General features: G+C 36.3%; 2 protein-coding genes across 3 annotated transcripts in view; both read right to left on the bottom strand.

Moving 5' to 3' along the window:
• Positions 1 to 94: 94 nt before the first annotated feature.
• On the bottom strand, positions 95 to 1,802 carry kcne4 (potassium voltage-gated channel, Isk-related family, member 4). Its single transcript, XM_043258764.1, has 2 exons — positions 1,593 to 1,802; positions 95 to 1,241 (listed from the first exon to the last, which is right to left on the bottom strand). Exon 2 carries the CDS (start codon positions 1,218 to 1,220, stop codon positions 699 to 701), a length of 522 nt encoding a protein of 173 aa, XP_043114699.1. The 5' UTR covers positions 1,221 to 1,241; positions 1,593 to 1,802; the 3' UTR covers positions 95 to 698.
• A 2,814-nt stretch (positions 1,803 to 4,616) lies between these two features.
• acsl3a (acyl-CoA synthetase long chain family member 3a) overlaps positions 4,617 to 16,243 on the bottom strand; it is a 23,596-nt gene continuing 11,969 nt past the window's right edge. For both annotated transcript variants that reach the window (XM_043258719.1, XM_043258718.1), the window contains 10 exons: positions 15,485 to 15,635; positions 14,860 to 14,983; positions 13,923 to 13,994; positions 12,576 to 12,715; positions 12,018 to 12,190; positions 10,655 to 10,729; positions 9,439 to 9,630; positions 9,012 to 9,126; positions 7,896 to 8,053; positions 4,617 to 7,003 (listed from right to left, as the gene is read on the bottom strand). In XM_043258719.1, coding sequence (XP_043114654.1) covers positions 6,846 to 7,003; positions 7,896 to 8,053; positions 9,012 to 9,126; positions 9,439 to 9,630; positions 10,655 to 10,729; positions 12,018 to 12,190; positions 12,576 to 12,715; positions 13,923 to 13,994; positions 14,860 to 14,983; positions 15,485 to 15,635 — 1,358 coding nt within the window. In that variant the 3' untranslated portion in view covers positions 4,617 to 6,845. The remainder of the gene's footprint in view (positions 7,004 to 7,895; positions 8,054 to 9,011; positions 9,127 to 9,438; positions 9,631 to 10,654; positions 10,730 to 12,017; positions 12,191 to 12,575; positions 12,716 to 13,922; positions 13,995 to 14,859; positions 14,984 to 15,484; positions 15,636 to 16,243) is intronic.

Below are 16,243 nucleotides of genomic sequence, written 5' to 3'. Positions count from 1 at the left end.
GTCTGTAAGGCTTCAAACCCCCTAATTTTTGAGAAAAGTTCCCACGTGGTCTTTGACTCCCCCGAGTGGTGAGAGCAAGCAGCGCCACAAAGCCTTCACAAGAAAAAACATTTTATTTCGTTTACACAAAATACGGTAAAAATTTTAAATAGACGCATCCATGCACGCAGAACAATATATACAGATCATTTAACATTTTTTTTCAAAACAATTTACACATCTGTGTGAATGATGATATAGGCCTTTATTAGGTAAAAATGAGTTTTTTTTTCAAGTGGCTTCCAGGTTCATCGCAATGTTTACATCGCGTTTAAGGCCCGAAACGTACTTCACGCAAGCACGCGAGGAAATACACTTCTAGTAACACAAGTTCATCGTATTCCAAGACGTGTCAAATCCGATTTACATCGCAAGTTATGTGCTCGTGTAAAAATCTGCTTCTGGCGCAAGAGTTCATACTTTCTAATCAGGCGCTTCGGAGAACTTTTATCACCCGAACCACAGTTCCCGCCAATTTACTACAGTTATTTACGACAGTAAAACCTCAATAAATTAACGCAAGATTTAAAGCGGTACAAGAAGCGTTCGTTTTTATTGCTATCTATAGTACCAACTTAAAACAGTTTTATTTGAAGTAACACTAACTAGGCTAATCGTTGCGTTCGGGAGGGAACTGCGGTCGCCATAGCAACGGGTCCTCAGCGCGCCGTTTTGAGGTTTTCCCGGGACGGTCCGTCACCGCCGAGGTCCGCTTTCTGCGGATCCTCGTTTCCTCCGCTGTCTGACTCCTCTTCGATGGCGAAGCGCACGTCGGCGACGGAGCTGAGGGAGCTCGCGCTGCTTTGCTCCACCGAGCACAGCGCGCACGCCAGGGGCGCGAGGACCCTGCCGCCGTCGAGCGCGCGGCCCGCGGCCAGCGCGAACGGCACCGGAGCGGAGCGCAGGGCGGGAAACGCGGGGAGGCTGAAGCTGTGCTTCTTCTCGCTCGCGCCCCACTCGCGCTGCTCCTCCTCGTGCAGGAGCCGCGTGAACGCGTTCGTGCGCCTCTTCTCGCGCCGCTTGGTGCGCAGGTAACCGAGCATGATCCCAGTGAGGAAGACTCCGTAGAAAGATAGCACTATGATGATGTACAAATACGCGTTGCTGTCGCTTCCACCGGGCAAGGCGATTCGGTTGGTCAGCTTCAAAGAAGGCGCGGAGGTGTTGCGCGCCAACTCCATTACGACGAACGAAACGGTTATCTGTAAAATGACAGAAAGCGAGTTAAAACGCAGTCCTTTTTAATTAAATAGGCTACAAGTAGTTGCAGTAGTAATAATAGCATCAACAATATCAATAAAAAAATAAATAATAATAATTAAAAAAAAAAAAATATATATATATATATATATATATATATATATATATATATATATATATATATATATATATATATATATATATATTAGAGACTGGGTTTAACATCTTAGAATAAAAAAAACAAACTTTATTAACAATATTACGTCACTCAAATATTATGTTTGAAAGTATAAATATTAAGCATTGCATGCGTTTACTTTATTGTCTTTTCGTGACTTTTACTAGTTACTCACCGGGATGCTTCACCCCGTCCCTCGCTTGTGTTCGAGTCTCTCCGGCTTGTAACGGGGCGGTCGGCCGAGTCCGGCTTAAATAGCGGACCCCGGTGCGTGGCCACGCGCCAGGAGGATCTGTGACAGAGGTTGAGGGAGTCGAGATCCTCACGTCCTTCCTCGCGGCACTTGACTCCCGGCCAGAGACGCCTGAGCTCACATTCTTATGACGTTTAATGGAGTCCGAGCGCGCGGGGCTGCCAGATGTGCTCATCTATCATAACATGACCAGACAGGCTCGCTTCAGGAAAGCCTCTCATTCAGCAGGACGCTTCGGCTTTCATAAACCGGAGGGATGGTTTGCACGCGGGAATAAATCAACGCGTCCAAAAAGACAAATCGTACATTTTTTTCTCGCTCCAAAACCTGTACGCGATTTTATTCTATAGGGGTCTAGTTTAAAAAGAAAACAAAAAGCACTCCAAAAAGTATAGTAGTCTATATAGTTCTTATAAAGCGATCCACTTTAACTATATTTTATATTTTATATATATAAATGTACAGTCAGTATGAAATCAAAATCGACTATATTTATTTTGTAAGTGCGCGTTGCTGTTTTCGTGGTGAACAATTCATACGTGCAAAGCAATCCACAAAAAAATACAAAACCGAAAATGCTCCTCCCCTTTAAAATGACTGGCCCTTTATGATGACGTCAGTTCGACGGCTTGGGCGTGAGCTTAACCACGCCCCTCAAACGATCAGCGTCAACGTCTGAATGACGCTCCTATTTTACTACATCTAATCAGTTCACAATAGAAAAACAAACAACACTTCCGGTTCACGCTGACTTTAATGCGCGCGACTTCAGTTGCTTCCGGTTAGGCTGTTATACCTGTACAGAAACAGATTGCTATGCTGTCCGATATTGGCATTTACTTTTCTTATTTAATATACTAATTCATTAACATAATCATAATCAAACACTGGTTTATAGCACAAATAGTTTACAGTTTACTATTTTTTTAGTAATTTATATAGCATTATAAAGTGATAGTTTTATGTAAGTAGGACATATAAGGTAGCTTTTATTTATGAAACTAAAAAAAGTGCTGGGAAATGATAGATTTGTTTATATATGTTTGTGTACTGTGTATATGTATATATATATATATATATATATATATATATATATATATATATATATATGTATAATGTATATATATATGTATAATGTATATATATATGTATATATATATATATGTGTATATATATATATATATGTATAATGTATATATATATATATATATATATGTGTATATATATATATATATATATATATATATATATATATATATATATATATATATATATATATATATATATATATATATATATATATATATATGTATGTATATATTTATATTCATATAATTATATACATCATATATGTTGCACACAAAAACTTTTATTTTGGATATGATTAACTGTTGCATATCACAAAAAAAGAATCTGGAAACATTTAAAAAGAAAGCTAGCATAAATCAAATGTACAGTGGGATTAATGCCATGCCATGCGTTAAAATAAGCAAAGTTAAGCTGTACCTTACACCCCCACTGACGTAGTTTTCAAGTGTCTCGCGGTCTGATTTACGTCAGCAGTGAAAGCATGTTAGAATCTATGCCAACCTCATCTGTCTGGCAGTGATGCATGATGGGTAGGTGTGGCATGGCTGTAGAAAATTGGATCCAGAATGAGCGAGCCGATGCCTGACCACACCTGTCCATTAGGGTTTAGTAACAGAGAACTGACGCAAAGCACATGGAAATCTGATCAAATCAGCAGCTCTGGAGCAGTTCCCGGTCTGAGAACACATTACAGACACAAGCGCGTTATAAGCTGAACTGGAGGAGAAGCATCAGCGGTATAACGCTCCTTCAGTTACACGGGCCATTTACAACCGTTATAGGGACTTTTGTCCCCCGTCGCTGTATTTTGGAAGTATTTCTATAAAAGGGTATAGCGGACTATCAGACGTATGCTCTGGTCAAGATCAGACATTACTCATCGTAGTATTTACACAACGGAGCCGAAGTTAGTCACTGCTCGGAGAAGGATTGAGGTCTTGAACTCTTTTTAACCTGCAGTTCATTCTCAAAAATTAATTCTTCAGATCCTTAGCTGATACCGGCGTTCGAGCTGCTGTTTGCTCACCAAACCCCTTGGGCAAAGTGATTTTACAAAAGACCAATAAAATGCAAAGCGTGTATAAAATAGATAAAAATAATGTGCAAATGAATATGCAATATCTAAATAAATAAAAAAATCAACACACAAAAATGGCAACATGCATTTAAGCTAAAATACTTAATAACCTGCTGTTTACCTAATAGTGATATTTAAAAACCAACCAGGTCTCATAAAAATACCTCTTTTTGTGATATAACGTTTTACGTATTTTATTGCACGTTTCGTTTACTTTTTATTAAGTTCGTATAGGTATGTATTGCTGCGTATTTATTAAATTGCTTCAGGTATGTTTAGGTAAGTCGATGCTCTATCGTTTTGGAAATATTCCCTAATCCAACCCTAAACCCACCCGACAGTGTTAACAAACGCAAAGCTGGTTTAAAAGTGCAGCTGTGTTCCTTTGACGCTCTAAAATCAAATCTGTGCACACACACATTTTATAAATGAGGCCCCGAACATCTCTGTACTCCTTGAGCTACCGAACAAACCTACAGTCCATGAAAACACACAGATACGAAGCCGATGCTAACGTTTCAAAAGCATCCTTTTTCAAATCTCCCAGCATACTGATGCTGTTTTGAAGTAACTGTGCAAAAATTACGCTTTAGGTGTCGGAGCTTTACCGCTTCCGGCGTTCTTTCGGAAACCGCAGTGATGTGTGCTTGTCGGTGAGTATTTTGTGTCTTGCTAAAAAGCGCACGTATACGCCATGAGACCAGGTAGTTAAAACACAGAGTTTATTCATGAGACGCAGATGCTGTTTGGGACATGGAATAACCCACAAAGTTGAGTTTCGCGCAGGAAAGCCCTTTATTCCGTTATCTCAATTTCACAGGATCAATGTCAAGGCAAAATAAATGAATGACTGATTTCATTTTAGTTCATTTTAGGCTATTATCAGGGGCACCAAACAGCCGAGGACCAAAAGGACAAAGTAATAATGTTGAGAGGAGAGAGAGCGTGAGAGAAATAAACAACGAGAACAGAGGGTTTATGACTGCCGCTTCCACTGAGATCATTTAACGGCCCGAGACGGCCAGGGAACGCTTCTGTTCAGCTACGAATAAAAAACATTAGAAATCAAATCAATCTATATTCAACTCTATTTTTACTTTGTCCTGAAGCACTATTTTTGAGCCATAAGTGTCGTGCGATCGATCACAATATTAGCATCTCTGCAGTAGCGAGATGTTTTCCCATTATTAAAAGCCTGCCAAAAAGATCTAATACAATACACCGGATTTGTTTTGTCATTTTATATTCAGTTTATTTCAGAACATGTTTCTTTTTTTTATATGGAAGTCCGTTTCCACGACTGCATAAAAAGCAAAGTAGGCAATTACGACTTTTCATCTCAAAATACTGCGCGATATAAACTCGCAGCTCTGAAAAATAAAGTCTATAAACTCATGAGAATTGGACCAATTGTAAGAAAATGGTCTTTTTTTTTTCTTTCTCCTCAGACTTGGACTGTATAACTTGCGGTTTGGTGTTTATACAGTATCTCACAATCCAGACTTCTTTTATGGTCCAGTTTTTACGGTTTAAGCTATACGGTCCAATTCTGAGCAGAAAAAGGACTATTTGTTCCATTTGTTTGAAAAAAAAAAAAAAAAAAAGTCAGAAGCGAGAAGCCTTACTTTATATTTGACTATTCTGACTTCATAACGCACCGTAGCAAGTTTAAGTCTGACAAATCTGTAAAAAGTAAGTAGTTGCAGTTCTCGTTTTATTATTATTTATTGAGCGGTGGAAATGGATTTTAAATGACCTCCAATCGAGAAAATACATTTTGCCTATTTGACCAAAACACAGATGAAACCTAACCAGCCAAACCTTCACACCTCAAGCTTTATCTGGTCTCTTCAGAGTGAAACTGTTCGACTTGTTCTGAAATCATTTTAGCACAAGTCCGTTTGTCTTTATAGACAATGATCGGAAAAGCTCCCTGAAATGAGAGAAATCACATCAAACGTTAAATGGACGTGTTCGAACGGTTTATATTAGTATAATTATACTCCATCTATTGTCCTGTCCAGCAGGATATACAGTCATCCAATAGAAACATCTGTCAGAATCATCCAATGAGCACAAATGCTGTAGGGATTTCATGCTCTCCTATAAGCCAGTTATTATATTTAAATAAAGCTAATTATCACAACAATAAATTACGCTTAAAGATATTAGGTCTTTGTAGATCATTGGTCTCCCATCTGACAGTATTAAATGAAGATTTCAGAAAGAAAGCCAAATAATGGCTTTAGTATTGTTTGGAGAGAGAAAAACGTGAGCTTGGAAAAACATCCCATAATGCATTGTTTGTGTACAGGGAAGAACTAGAAGAGGGACACAGAGCGAGACTGACCTACTGTGAATCAGAGCAACATTCTGGAGATCCAAAGCATCATGGGAAGTATCATAAAGCTTTTTGGGGGGGAATAAAATGCATAAAAGTGTCCTGAGAAATCACATTAGGTATCTTTACACGCATTAATCGTTTGTCAGTTGGTTTGAATCCAATCCAGCGCTTTCTCCCAAGCTTTGCCTTGATTTCTAAAATGAAAACTGACATATATGCAAAACAGTTTTTTTTAACAAATACTGCATTTTGTGCATATTCATTAAATATGACACATGGATAAACACGTTTGTTTGAAGTAAAACTTCTCTGCATTGCACAAGCGTGCATTTCTTTTAGGTCTATACTACCCGTTTCAGTCTGGATTATTAGGATGCATGTGACCATTTATTTACAGCACCGATCCTTCTCACTTCTGATTTGTTGACATGGCAGGGTTTTGGGAGAAAACGCATGTATTTGGAAGGGGTTTAGCAGCTTTGAGTCTGGAAGAAAGGCTAACATCACTTTTGGCACCAGCTGGTTGTGAGTGTTGGTCGTCAAACTGTATGAAAACCTTTCCAAACGATCATGCTCCCGTCGGTAGCGTCCACTGGAAATCTCCATCCTGATTGAAGGTGGTTATAGTGAGATAACTTTTTCTTGCCTGTCCAGTGGTTTGGCTCTATTTGGCACCATACATCCTCTCAATGTCGTTCTGGTAGTGAGTTTTCAGCTCTTTTCGTTTGAGTTTAAAAGCGTCTGTAACCAGGCCGGTCTCTGGGGTCCAGGGCTCAACGCTCAGCCGGATCTTCCGTGGGATCTCGAATCTTTCTAACTGGGCTGTTAAATACACAGGAGCAGGAAATGAATCAACTAAACTCAAGAGTAGTAAAACAGGAAGCACGGTAAATCTGCATGATATAAACTTTCTTCCATAGGAATAAAAGTAACATTTCAAGCTGAAATGATTGAAAATACTGAGGCCAATATGATATTGTTGGTACATCAACAGAAACACAATATATATATATATATATATATATTTTTTTTTTTTTTTTTTTTTTTTTTAAATATATATATATATATATAAATATAATATATATATATATATATATATATATATATATATATATATATTTTTTTTATATATATATATATTTTTTCTTTTTCTGCAGAACACATATTAGTATAATTTATAAAAGTACTGTAATTATTATTATTTATTATTAATTACTTATTATTATTATTAATTATTTTGAACAGCTCTGCTCCAAAAATATGCATATAACTTTTACTGTATTGTGTGTGATTACGCTGCAAAAACCGCTTGTTTTCCAGTGTAAATGTTTAAATATTATTATTTAAGAAGCAAAAGGACACAGTGGTAAGAAGACTTGTTTTCTAAGAACAAATATCGGACACAGAGAAGTTTCTTCGACCACTGGAAGATATTTGTTGTTGTTTAATCATAAATTCACTTCACTTTGCACAACAAGTCAATGTAGCTTGAATTAAAAAGGTTTTTAGATATCTGTATTAGAAAACAGGACAAAAATTCTTCTTGTGTCGTACTATACCCGCTAGGACTTTATGAATTTAATTTAATTTAAGACTGTGCTTTGCTTTTTTAAAAGGCCTTAATTTGTGAAAGGATGGATTAATGTGTGTTAGGACCTGCAGAAATGGTTTGAGTAGTATGATAGTGTGCTAATCCAAACTGGATGCGTTTCACCTGTCAGTGCTGTTTCTGTGATGACTTTAAGCACCTCCTCCTCGATGACGGGGTTGTTACAGAGCTCCTCCCACAAGCCTCTGACACGCCTCCTCTCAGCCAAAGCCAGCAGCTGCTTCTGATTGGGCACCACAAAGCCAATCACGTAAGACTCGTCACTGGAAAACAGGAAGAGGAGGGAGTTATCTGTGGACGCATTCAGCAGAGTTGACTATAAATGTGTCGTGTTAGTGGTGGAGGATATGACAGAATTCTTATTTCATGACATTTTATTTCACAACTACAATATAAATAATGACATCAATATAAATATAAAAAAATAAGAAAAATGTAGACAAATTCAATATAAGAAAGACAAAAAATGAACACACTACATAGTCTTTGCTGCATTAATTAAATATACATTGATTCTTATAAATTCCTAAATTATTCAGTTAAGAGCAGTGATTTTTGATTATATATATATTTTTAATATATATATATATATATATATATATATATATATATTTATAATTTTTATTATAATATATTATTTATATAATAATTAACATAATTATAAGTTCATATATAAAACACTTTTATATAATGTACATTTTCTAAATTGCCCATTTAAAAATATATAAAATATATAAATGCTTTTACATTTAAAAATGCTGTTTTAAGTTTTCCTACGTTTAAGATTTTTATTATATATTTGAAAAATATAACAATATATTTTATTAAAATGTTTTTGAAAGTTTATGTTTCTGAAAATTATACTCATAAATGTCAATATAGCTAAATCTTTATCAATATCCAAACAGGTCCCTGTTTACAGTTCTGAAATGCATTTCCATTTTTCCGCTCTAATTAAAGCGCGGCACGGTTATGATGTATAGAAGTTAGACGGGCAACAGATTTGGTGACCCTTCTATATATAAGCAGCTGTGACATTGACCAAAACGCTTTCTGGGATATAGTACAAAGAGCTTTAGATATCACCAGGGTGAATCTGGGTAACATTAAAGCCACTGTGTATGAAATATGCAAGGGTATTTAATAAGCCGTTACGTGATTTAGTACTGTAAGACATGTTGAGGGTGTTTTGTTAGCGCAGGTTGTGCTTTGTGTCAGCACCTGTTGGCATAAGCGCAGATGTTGTCCACAAGTGGGCAGTTTTTCAAAACAGCCTCCACTTTTCCCAGAGACACGTATTCTCCCGCTTGAAGCTTCACCAGGTCTTTCTTACGGTCTATCGTGCAAACACACACACACACACACACACACACACACACACACACACACACACACACACATAAGCAAATATTAACCGTATTTCATCAGATGCGTACGTGAGCTTGTGCTACAGGAAGTTTCTCTTTCTCTCCCTTTTGGAGTGTATCCTGCTTTCCTAGAGTTCTTATCGGCGCCCTTACGGGAACGAGTTGACAGCGAGACGTGTCATTAGCAGGAAGCGCAGGACTAACGCGTTTTATCGTAAAGGAGAGGGGACTTCCATGCCAAAACGAGCCGCCTTTGCCATGTTCTGGCTAATCTCTCTCACCGATGATCTTCAGACAGCCGTCTCCGTGAAACTCCCCGATGTCTCCGGTGCAGAACCACCGCTGGCCTTTCTTATCCACGAAGAAGTCCTCACTGTTCTTCTGTTTGTTCTTGTAGTAACCCATGGTCACGTTGGGCCCTCCGACCAGAATCTCCCCTCGAGGACAGGGCCGGTCCGTGCTGCGATATCCACCTGCATACACACACATTGGGGCACAAAAAGAGAGACAGGAAGTGATTTAAACTGAGTAAAGTGCAACAGGACGGTTCCAGAAACTCAGAGGTTATTAAGCAACAAGCCAGTGTTATTTTAGTCTTGTATAGTCAAACCTTTGACATATGATTTGGTCCATATTTTTACTTCAAATCTTGAAAGAACATAGCATACAGTTTCTATATTTAAATGTATTAAATTGCAACCTAATCAGACGTTTCATTTTAAATATATTAAAACACATAATTCGATATTTAACAAATTAACATAATAACTCGATAATAACATACAATACGTTCGATTTTAATATATTTAATATTTTAATATATATAAAACAAAATAATGAAATTACATATAAATATATTTATCTGAGTTCAGCTTCTTCAGCTAATTGCATCAGATATACATTTCAACTTTAATACATTTTTATAATACAATATCATTGCATTGATTTAGATTCTGATAACAGTAAGGTTCAGCAAGAATAAATGTATTTTAAGTATATTATTTTGTATTAAGTTAAAAGTACGCTTGTATACAATGGCAGCACTGCTAATGGACATCTACTTATCTAACAATTAGTTAACGGTATATAGACTCACTCCACTTGCTTATAATGATGCTTTGGAGATTGTGACATACGGCCTCTCGATCTAATGCTTTTATAATAGTGGCATTATATAATGTTTATTCCTTTACTTTATAATCACAGCTGTGGACAATAATTTAATGCGTTTTCAAATAGACGTTTGCATCAAGTACAGAACAAAGCTGATCTCTCCAGAAATAGCCACTCAAAGTGTCTTCCTTACAAGGTCACAAACGACCTTTAATGCTATTTTTCCACTTCCTTCTCTTTTGTTCTGCTGAGCTTTCTCTCGGCACAGCAAACCTCCAGACATATCGCCTGATGAATAGGTAAACGTCCTTGACACTGTTTTTATAAGAGCAGATATATGTGTGTGTGTGTGTGTGTGTGTGTGTGTGTGTGTGTCACACTCACCCTCTATCCAGTCCTTCAGCTGAATTTCACAGCAAACCAGTGGAGCTCCGACTCGTCCTGTACTATAATCCCAAACTACACACACACACACACACACACACACACACAGACAATAAGTCTATCTATTGGCTATAAGAGCAGTTATGTAATTATTTCCATTGCATAAAAAAAAAAAGTCATATTTCAGAAGTCACCATCTGTTCGTACTGTTCCACCACTGATTCCTCTGAGAACACAAACCTCAATCATTTTACAAGGCAGCTTTCCTGCACAAATGTTCATGTTAATGTTTCTTCTGTGGCTACTGAGGATCAGGACATTGAGTTAGTGACCTACTTTCATTTGTGTGGACATTTTTAAATATCATTTTCTCATTATTTAAATATGCATAATCTGTTTACGTATTAAAGTGGTCGTGCGATGATTTGTTTGCGCTCTCGGTTCCACGGGATTTTCTTTGCACTAAAAATGAAACTTGCTTGCACGATCGTTTCCAGCCCGTTTTATTGATTAGAACAAAACAATATAGTTTTGCTTTTGTACGAGCTTTATGCGAGCGATGGTGTATTGGAGTGTATTTTTTAATGTGTATGCATTTTAATATCCGTGATTGTGTGCTTTTAAAAAAAAGTTCTGTTTACAAACTTAAAAAGGAACCAGAAAAACAATTTAGTTTTTTTATTACAGTTTTATGAAGCAACACAAAATAACTAAAACTACTTTCCCATTGTTTAAAAAAAAGATATCTGGTTTTGTAAAGAGGCCTCTCCTGCTCACCAAGCCTGCGTTTATTTGATTAAAAATGAAGTAAAAACAGTAAAATAAGATTATCATTAAAAATAACTTTTCTAAGAGAATATATGCTACCCTCAACAATTGATGTTAAGTATCAATTTTTCAAAACTGAGGTTTATATATATCACCTAAAAGCTGGATAAATAAACCTTCCATTGAAGTATGGTTTGTTCGGATCGGACAATATTTGGTCGAGATACTAATATTTGAAATCTGGAATGTGAGGGTGCTAAAAATGTGAATATTGAGAAAAATCGCCTTTAAATTTGTCCAAATGAAGTTCTTAGCAATGCATATTTCTCATCAGGTGTTAAGCTTTGATATATTTACGAAATAAAAATTGACAAAAATCTTCATGAAACATTGTCTTAGCATCCTAATGATTTTTGGCATAAATCATTTGACCCATACAATGCATTTTTGGCTATTGCTACAAATATACGGTATATAAAATATGTTAAACAGTCGTGCTGCTTCAGATTTTTGGAGAAACAGTGATACTTTTTCAAAGACTGCTTTTTATAAGATTACTAGTTTAGATTGTGCATGTGTCTGAAATGCGTCTCACGCTGGCTGATGGTCCCGGCGCCGCAGGTCTCCGTGAGGCCGTAGCCTTGACCCACAGGACAGCAGAAGCAGATGTTCATGAACCGCTGGGTCGCAGCAGACAGAGGTGCTCCGCCGGACAATAACACCCGCAAACGGCCACCTAACAACACCCGGACCTTCCTGAAGACCAGTCTGGAGAGAGGAGGAGAATGAAGAATGAGCAGATAAAATTAGCAATGCTATTCAAGGATAATTCAATAATGATCAAATGAACCGTTCTAGAATGTCTTCTTCATTTCTAGTAGCACTGAGAAGACTAATTCATTTTGGGCAATGAACCAGTTCAAATATTTGACTCTGTGCTCCAAGAATAGCTAAATAAATATGTAGCATACTGCTGATTATTCAATTATACAAGGTCATTTTTTATTATGTTAAGTTCATATAAATTTAAAACCATGTTTGAAACAATGGCTTTACTGTACTTAACTCATGAGCAGCTTGTAATTGGCAAACGAAGCTTCTCCAACACTGGGGATGGTGTGTGCATGTGTGTGTGTGTGTGTGTGTGACGTACTTGTCGCACAGCGGTGTGCTGTATCCCATCGCAAGCTGCTCCATCTTATAGTTGTAGGCCAACAGAAAGAGAGTCCTCTGAAAAACACTCATTTCCTCCACTTTCAGCATCACGTTCTTGTAGATCCGATCCATTATCTCCTACAAACAGAGACAGAGAGAAATGATGCGCATATAAAAGCCCCAGACATAACTGATGACATCACTGAAGCATGAGTGGGATTTTCTTTGTCTCTTTGTCATGGCATGAACTTTTTGCTTCCAAACAAACTGATTTTCTTTTCAAAACATTAAAATCGCATCGCATGCATAGAGCGACTGGAATGAACCTGGACTGACAACCAGGTTTACATTTCCCAATTAAAACATTTCGCTAGTTTCCTGACATTGTGGAGAAACATTTCTCATAATACGCTGACAGTGTTATGTAGTGTGGCATAACATTTAATTCTTAAAATATTTAAAATATTCTTAATATCACACATCTACCCACAAACAAATTTTTTTTTACTAAATAGTTTTTAATTAAATTGTAATAATTAATTTTAGATAATATTTAATCATTTTAAATATGAACAAATTTATTTCAGAATTTTTTTGGACATTTTATATATATATATATATATATATATATATATATATATATATTTTTTTTTTTTTTTTTTTTTTTCTTCTTCACCAAATCAAAGTCACTGACATATATTCGACATGCATGAGGCATAAAACAGGAAATGATATAACAAAAATGACCCCATGTGGGCACAGAGCGATGACCTCCTCTCCCAGACAGAGAAAAGAAAACAAAAAATATCTGAAAAACCATAAAGCGCCATAATCGTTCAGCACAATGGCACATAACTAAAGCGCCACTGATGTTCTATCTGGCATCGTCACTTTTTAATTGAGTTACTGCTGACATTTTTCCACTTCACATTTCATCACATCTCATGTGACATGGGAGGGTGGGGAAACGCTTTCCGAGTATTTTTTCAAAGCTCCCTCATGATTCGGATGTTCTCCCGCTGCTCTCAGCCGCTGTGTTTATGGAAGTTTGCTGTTCTGTGTCGTTGTCATTCCACAGGGACCCTTTTGTGCAACCACACCATGACTGTGTGTGTGTGTGTGTGTGCATTTACAGTGTCCTCCGGCGAAGACGATCTAGAAATTAAACATTATTAATTGTGTATCTACAGTGTGTGAGTCACTACTCTGTGTGTGTGTGTAAGAAGGACATCCACACCGAGCTTTCTCACGTTCTGTTTACAGCAGTAAATCATTCCAGACAATCACATTCGCTGACATTTAACCCCAAAAGCCCAGAGAGAAACAGAGAGAGATTCAGCCTTACTGGTACTGCTGCCATTAAAGTGGGCCGCAGGATGCTAATGTCTCCTTTGCTTCCCTTCTTTATCTTGGTGGACTATAAAGCAAAAATAATGAAAAGTTTTAATTCACCTTAACAGAGAAACTCCCACAGCGCTGCACGTTTTTTTTCCGTTTGTTTCAGTATTTTCCACAGATAAGATTTTGACATTCGGCGCTTGATTGTGCCTTCACTGTGTAGATTATGTTGTAATTAGAGATCAGTGGCTTATTGTGACAATTATTTGTGAAATTTAGCAATTTATTTAAAAAATGAACACAATGAATTAAACATCATCACAGAGTATCATGTCTCATTAAAAGGCTGAAATGATTGTATTATTACTTTATTTATATACAAAATATTTTTTTTTTTATTAAAATGTATTTATACAGAGAGAAAGAGAGAGAGACATTATATATTTTACAATAGAATATGTATACAATATAAAATACTCAAATTTGTAACTAAAATTGATTGCTTATGTTTTAGTGGTTTAGTCACAATAATGCATTATTTATTACAATATTCCAAAAAAAAAAAATAATAATAAAAAAAAAAAAAAAAAAAAAATATATATATATATATATATATATATATATATATATATATATATATATATATATATGTATGTGTGTTTATATATATATATATAATTATTATTATTATAAATCACAATTAATCATTTGACAGCACTAGCTAAAGTGCTTTTTGTTTTGTCATATTCAGAATTTCCTAGTAAATGTCAAGCAGCGTTTAATTAAACATGACATTTTTGAAGTAGAAAGGCTGAAACGGTACTTCCTCATAAACCATACTCCAACGACCTTTGTGCAACTTTGAAAAATCTTACACAGCTTTGGCCAGTGTTTTTGATTTCCACAACGTAAACAATACCTATAAAGAGAACCGAGCGTCGTACCTGGTCTGAGAGTGTTTGTGGTGAAGAGTAGCCGATTCTGCAGCCGTGAGCCAAACACACCATCTCAGCGCTCAACTCCAACACGTGAGCCAGTGGAAGGTAGCCAATGTATGTGTCATCCTCGCTGTAAAAACACATGTATCAGCTCAGCATATGAGAATGATGTCCGAAGGACGCTGAAGACTGCAGTGACGAAGCTGAAACTCCACAGAAATCAATCACATTTTAACATCTATTCACGTTCGCGGTATTTTTGATCAAACTAATGCGGTTTTGGTGAGCGGAAAAGAGACTGAGAAATAAAAAATACTGTAAGAAAACACTCAAACATCCTACCAATCGCAAGCTTGATTTACAGGAAGAGCATATTTGCATCTAAATCGTTAATCATTTCTAGCAAAACGTTTTCTAAGAGAGGCATCTCCACTGTATTTTCTTGCTGAGTTTACAAGAACTGTAAAAACAGCCCGCAGACGTCGTGTATGAAGTGCATGCAGTGCGTGGCAAAGAAATCCACACAGACTCATAATAGTTGTTTATTTTATCCATTGGGAATGCCTGGAAACACATTCGTGAATGATGACGGGATGTAAGCATGTGCAGTGTCTGTGGATGTGTTTCGTACCCGAGGTTGGGAATCCTCTCGGCCATGCCGGTGATTCCAGCTATGATATTACTGTGAGAGATCATGACTCCTTTGGGTACGCCGGTGGAGCCGCTGGTGTACATGATCACAGCCACATCAGACGCACACGGAGGACGTCTCTGCCGTGACGCTGTGGACGGAAACAGGCAGAAGTTAGAAATGACATTATATCAAATATTAAGGGACTATTGTATTAAACACTTGCAATTAAATTTGAACTGATTATGTCTAGCGAATGTTTCACTGTGCTTTGATCTCGAATGCTTATTTGTGACATCACAGCGCTTTGATCTCATAGCTGCACGATTTTAAAATCATTGTGACATCACAGAGCTGCTTTACTTGGTTTGACTTCAAAAACGTACAGCAAAATTAAAACTACTTGAAGACAAACTACAAACTACTGAAGAAACCTTTTTCAGTTTGTGGCTCACTCAGATTAGTTTGCTTTGTTTTTTAATGGCATGATGGTTTCTGTGGCTATTTTAAAGATGAAAACATACATAAGTAATTCAAAAAAAAAAAAAAAAAAAAAAAAAAAAAAATATATATATATATATATATATATATATATATATATATATAAATGAAACACACGTACAAAAATTTTTATATACATATAAAATAATAATAGTATAATAAACAATAATAAAAATAATAATAACTACAATAACTATATATATATAATTATATTATTTTTTTAAATATAGGAATTATCTTTAAGATCTTTAAGAAATA

Source organism: Puntigrus tetrazona, chromosome 15, assembly GCF_018831695.1.
Source record: "Puntigrus tetrazona isolate hp1 chromosome 15, ASM1883169v1, whole genome shotgun sequence".
Classification (NCBI taxonomy): Eukaryota; Metazoa; Chordata; class Actinopteri; order Cypriniformes; family Cyprinidae; genus Puntigrus; species Puntigrus tetrazona.
This window is presented reverse-complemented; position numbering and strand designations above follow the sequence as displayed.

Bases quoted from the DNA above. Each gene is read 5' to 3' on its own strand.
- kcne4 (XM_043258764.1), bottom strand. From the start codon at position 1,220: ATGGAGTTGGCGCGCAACACCTCCGCGCCTTCTTTGAAGCTGACCAAC.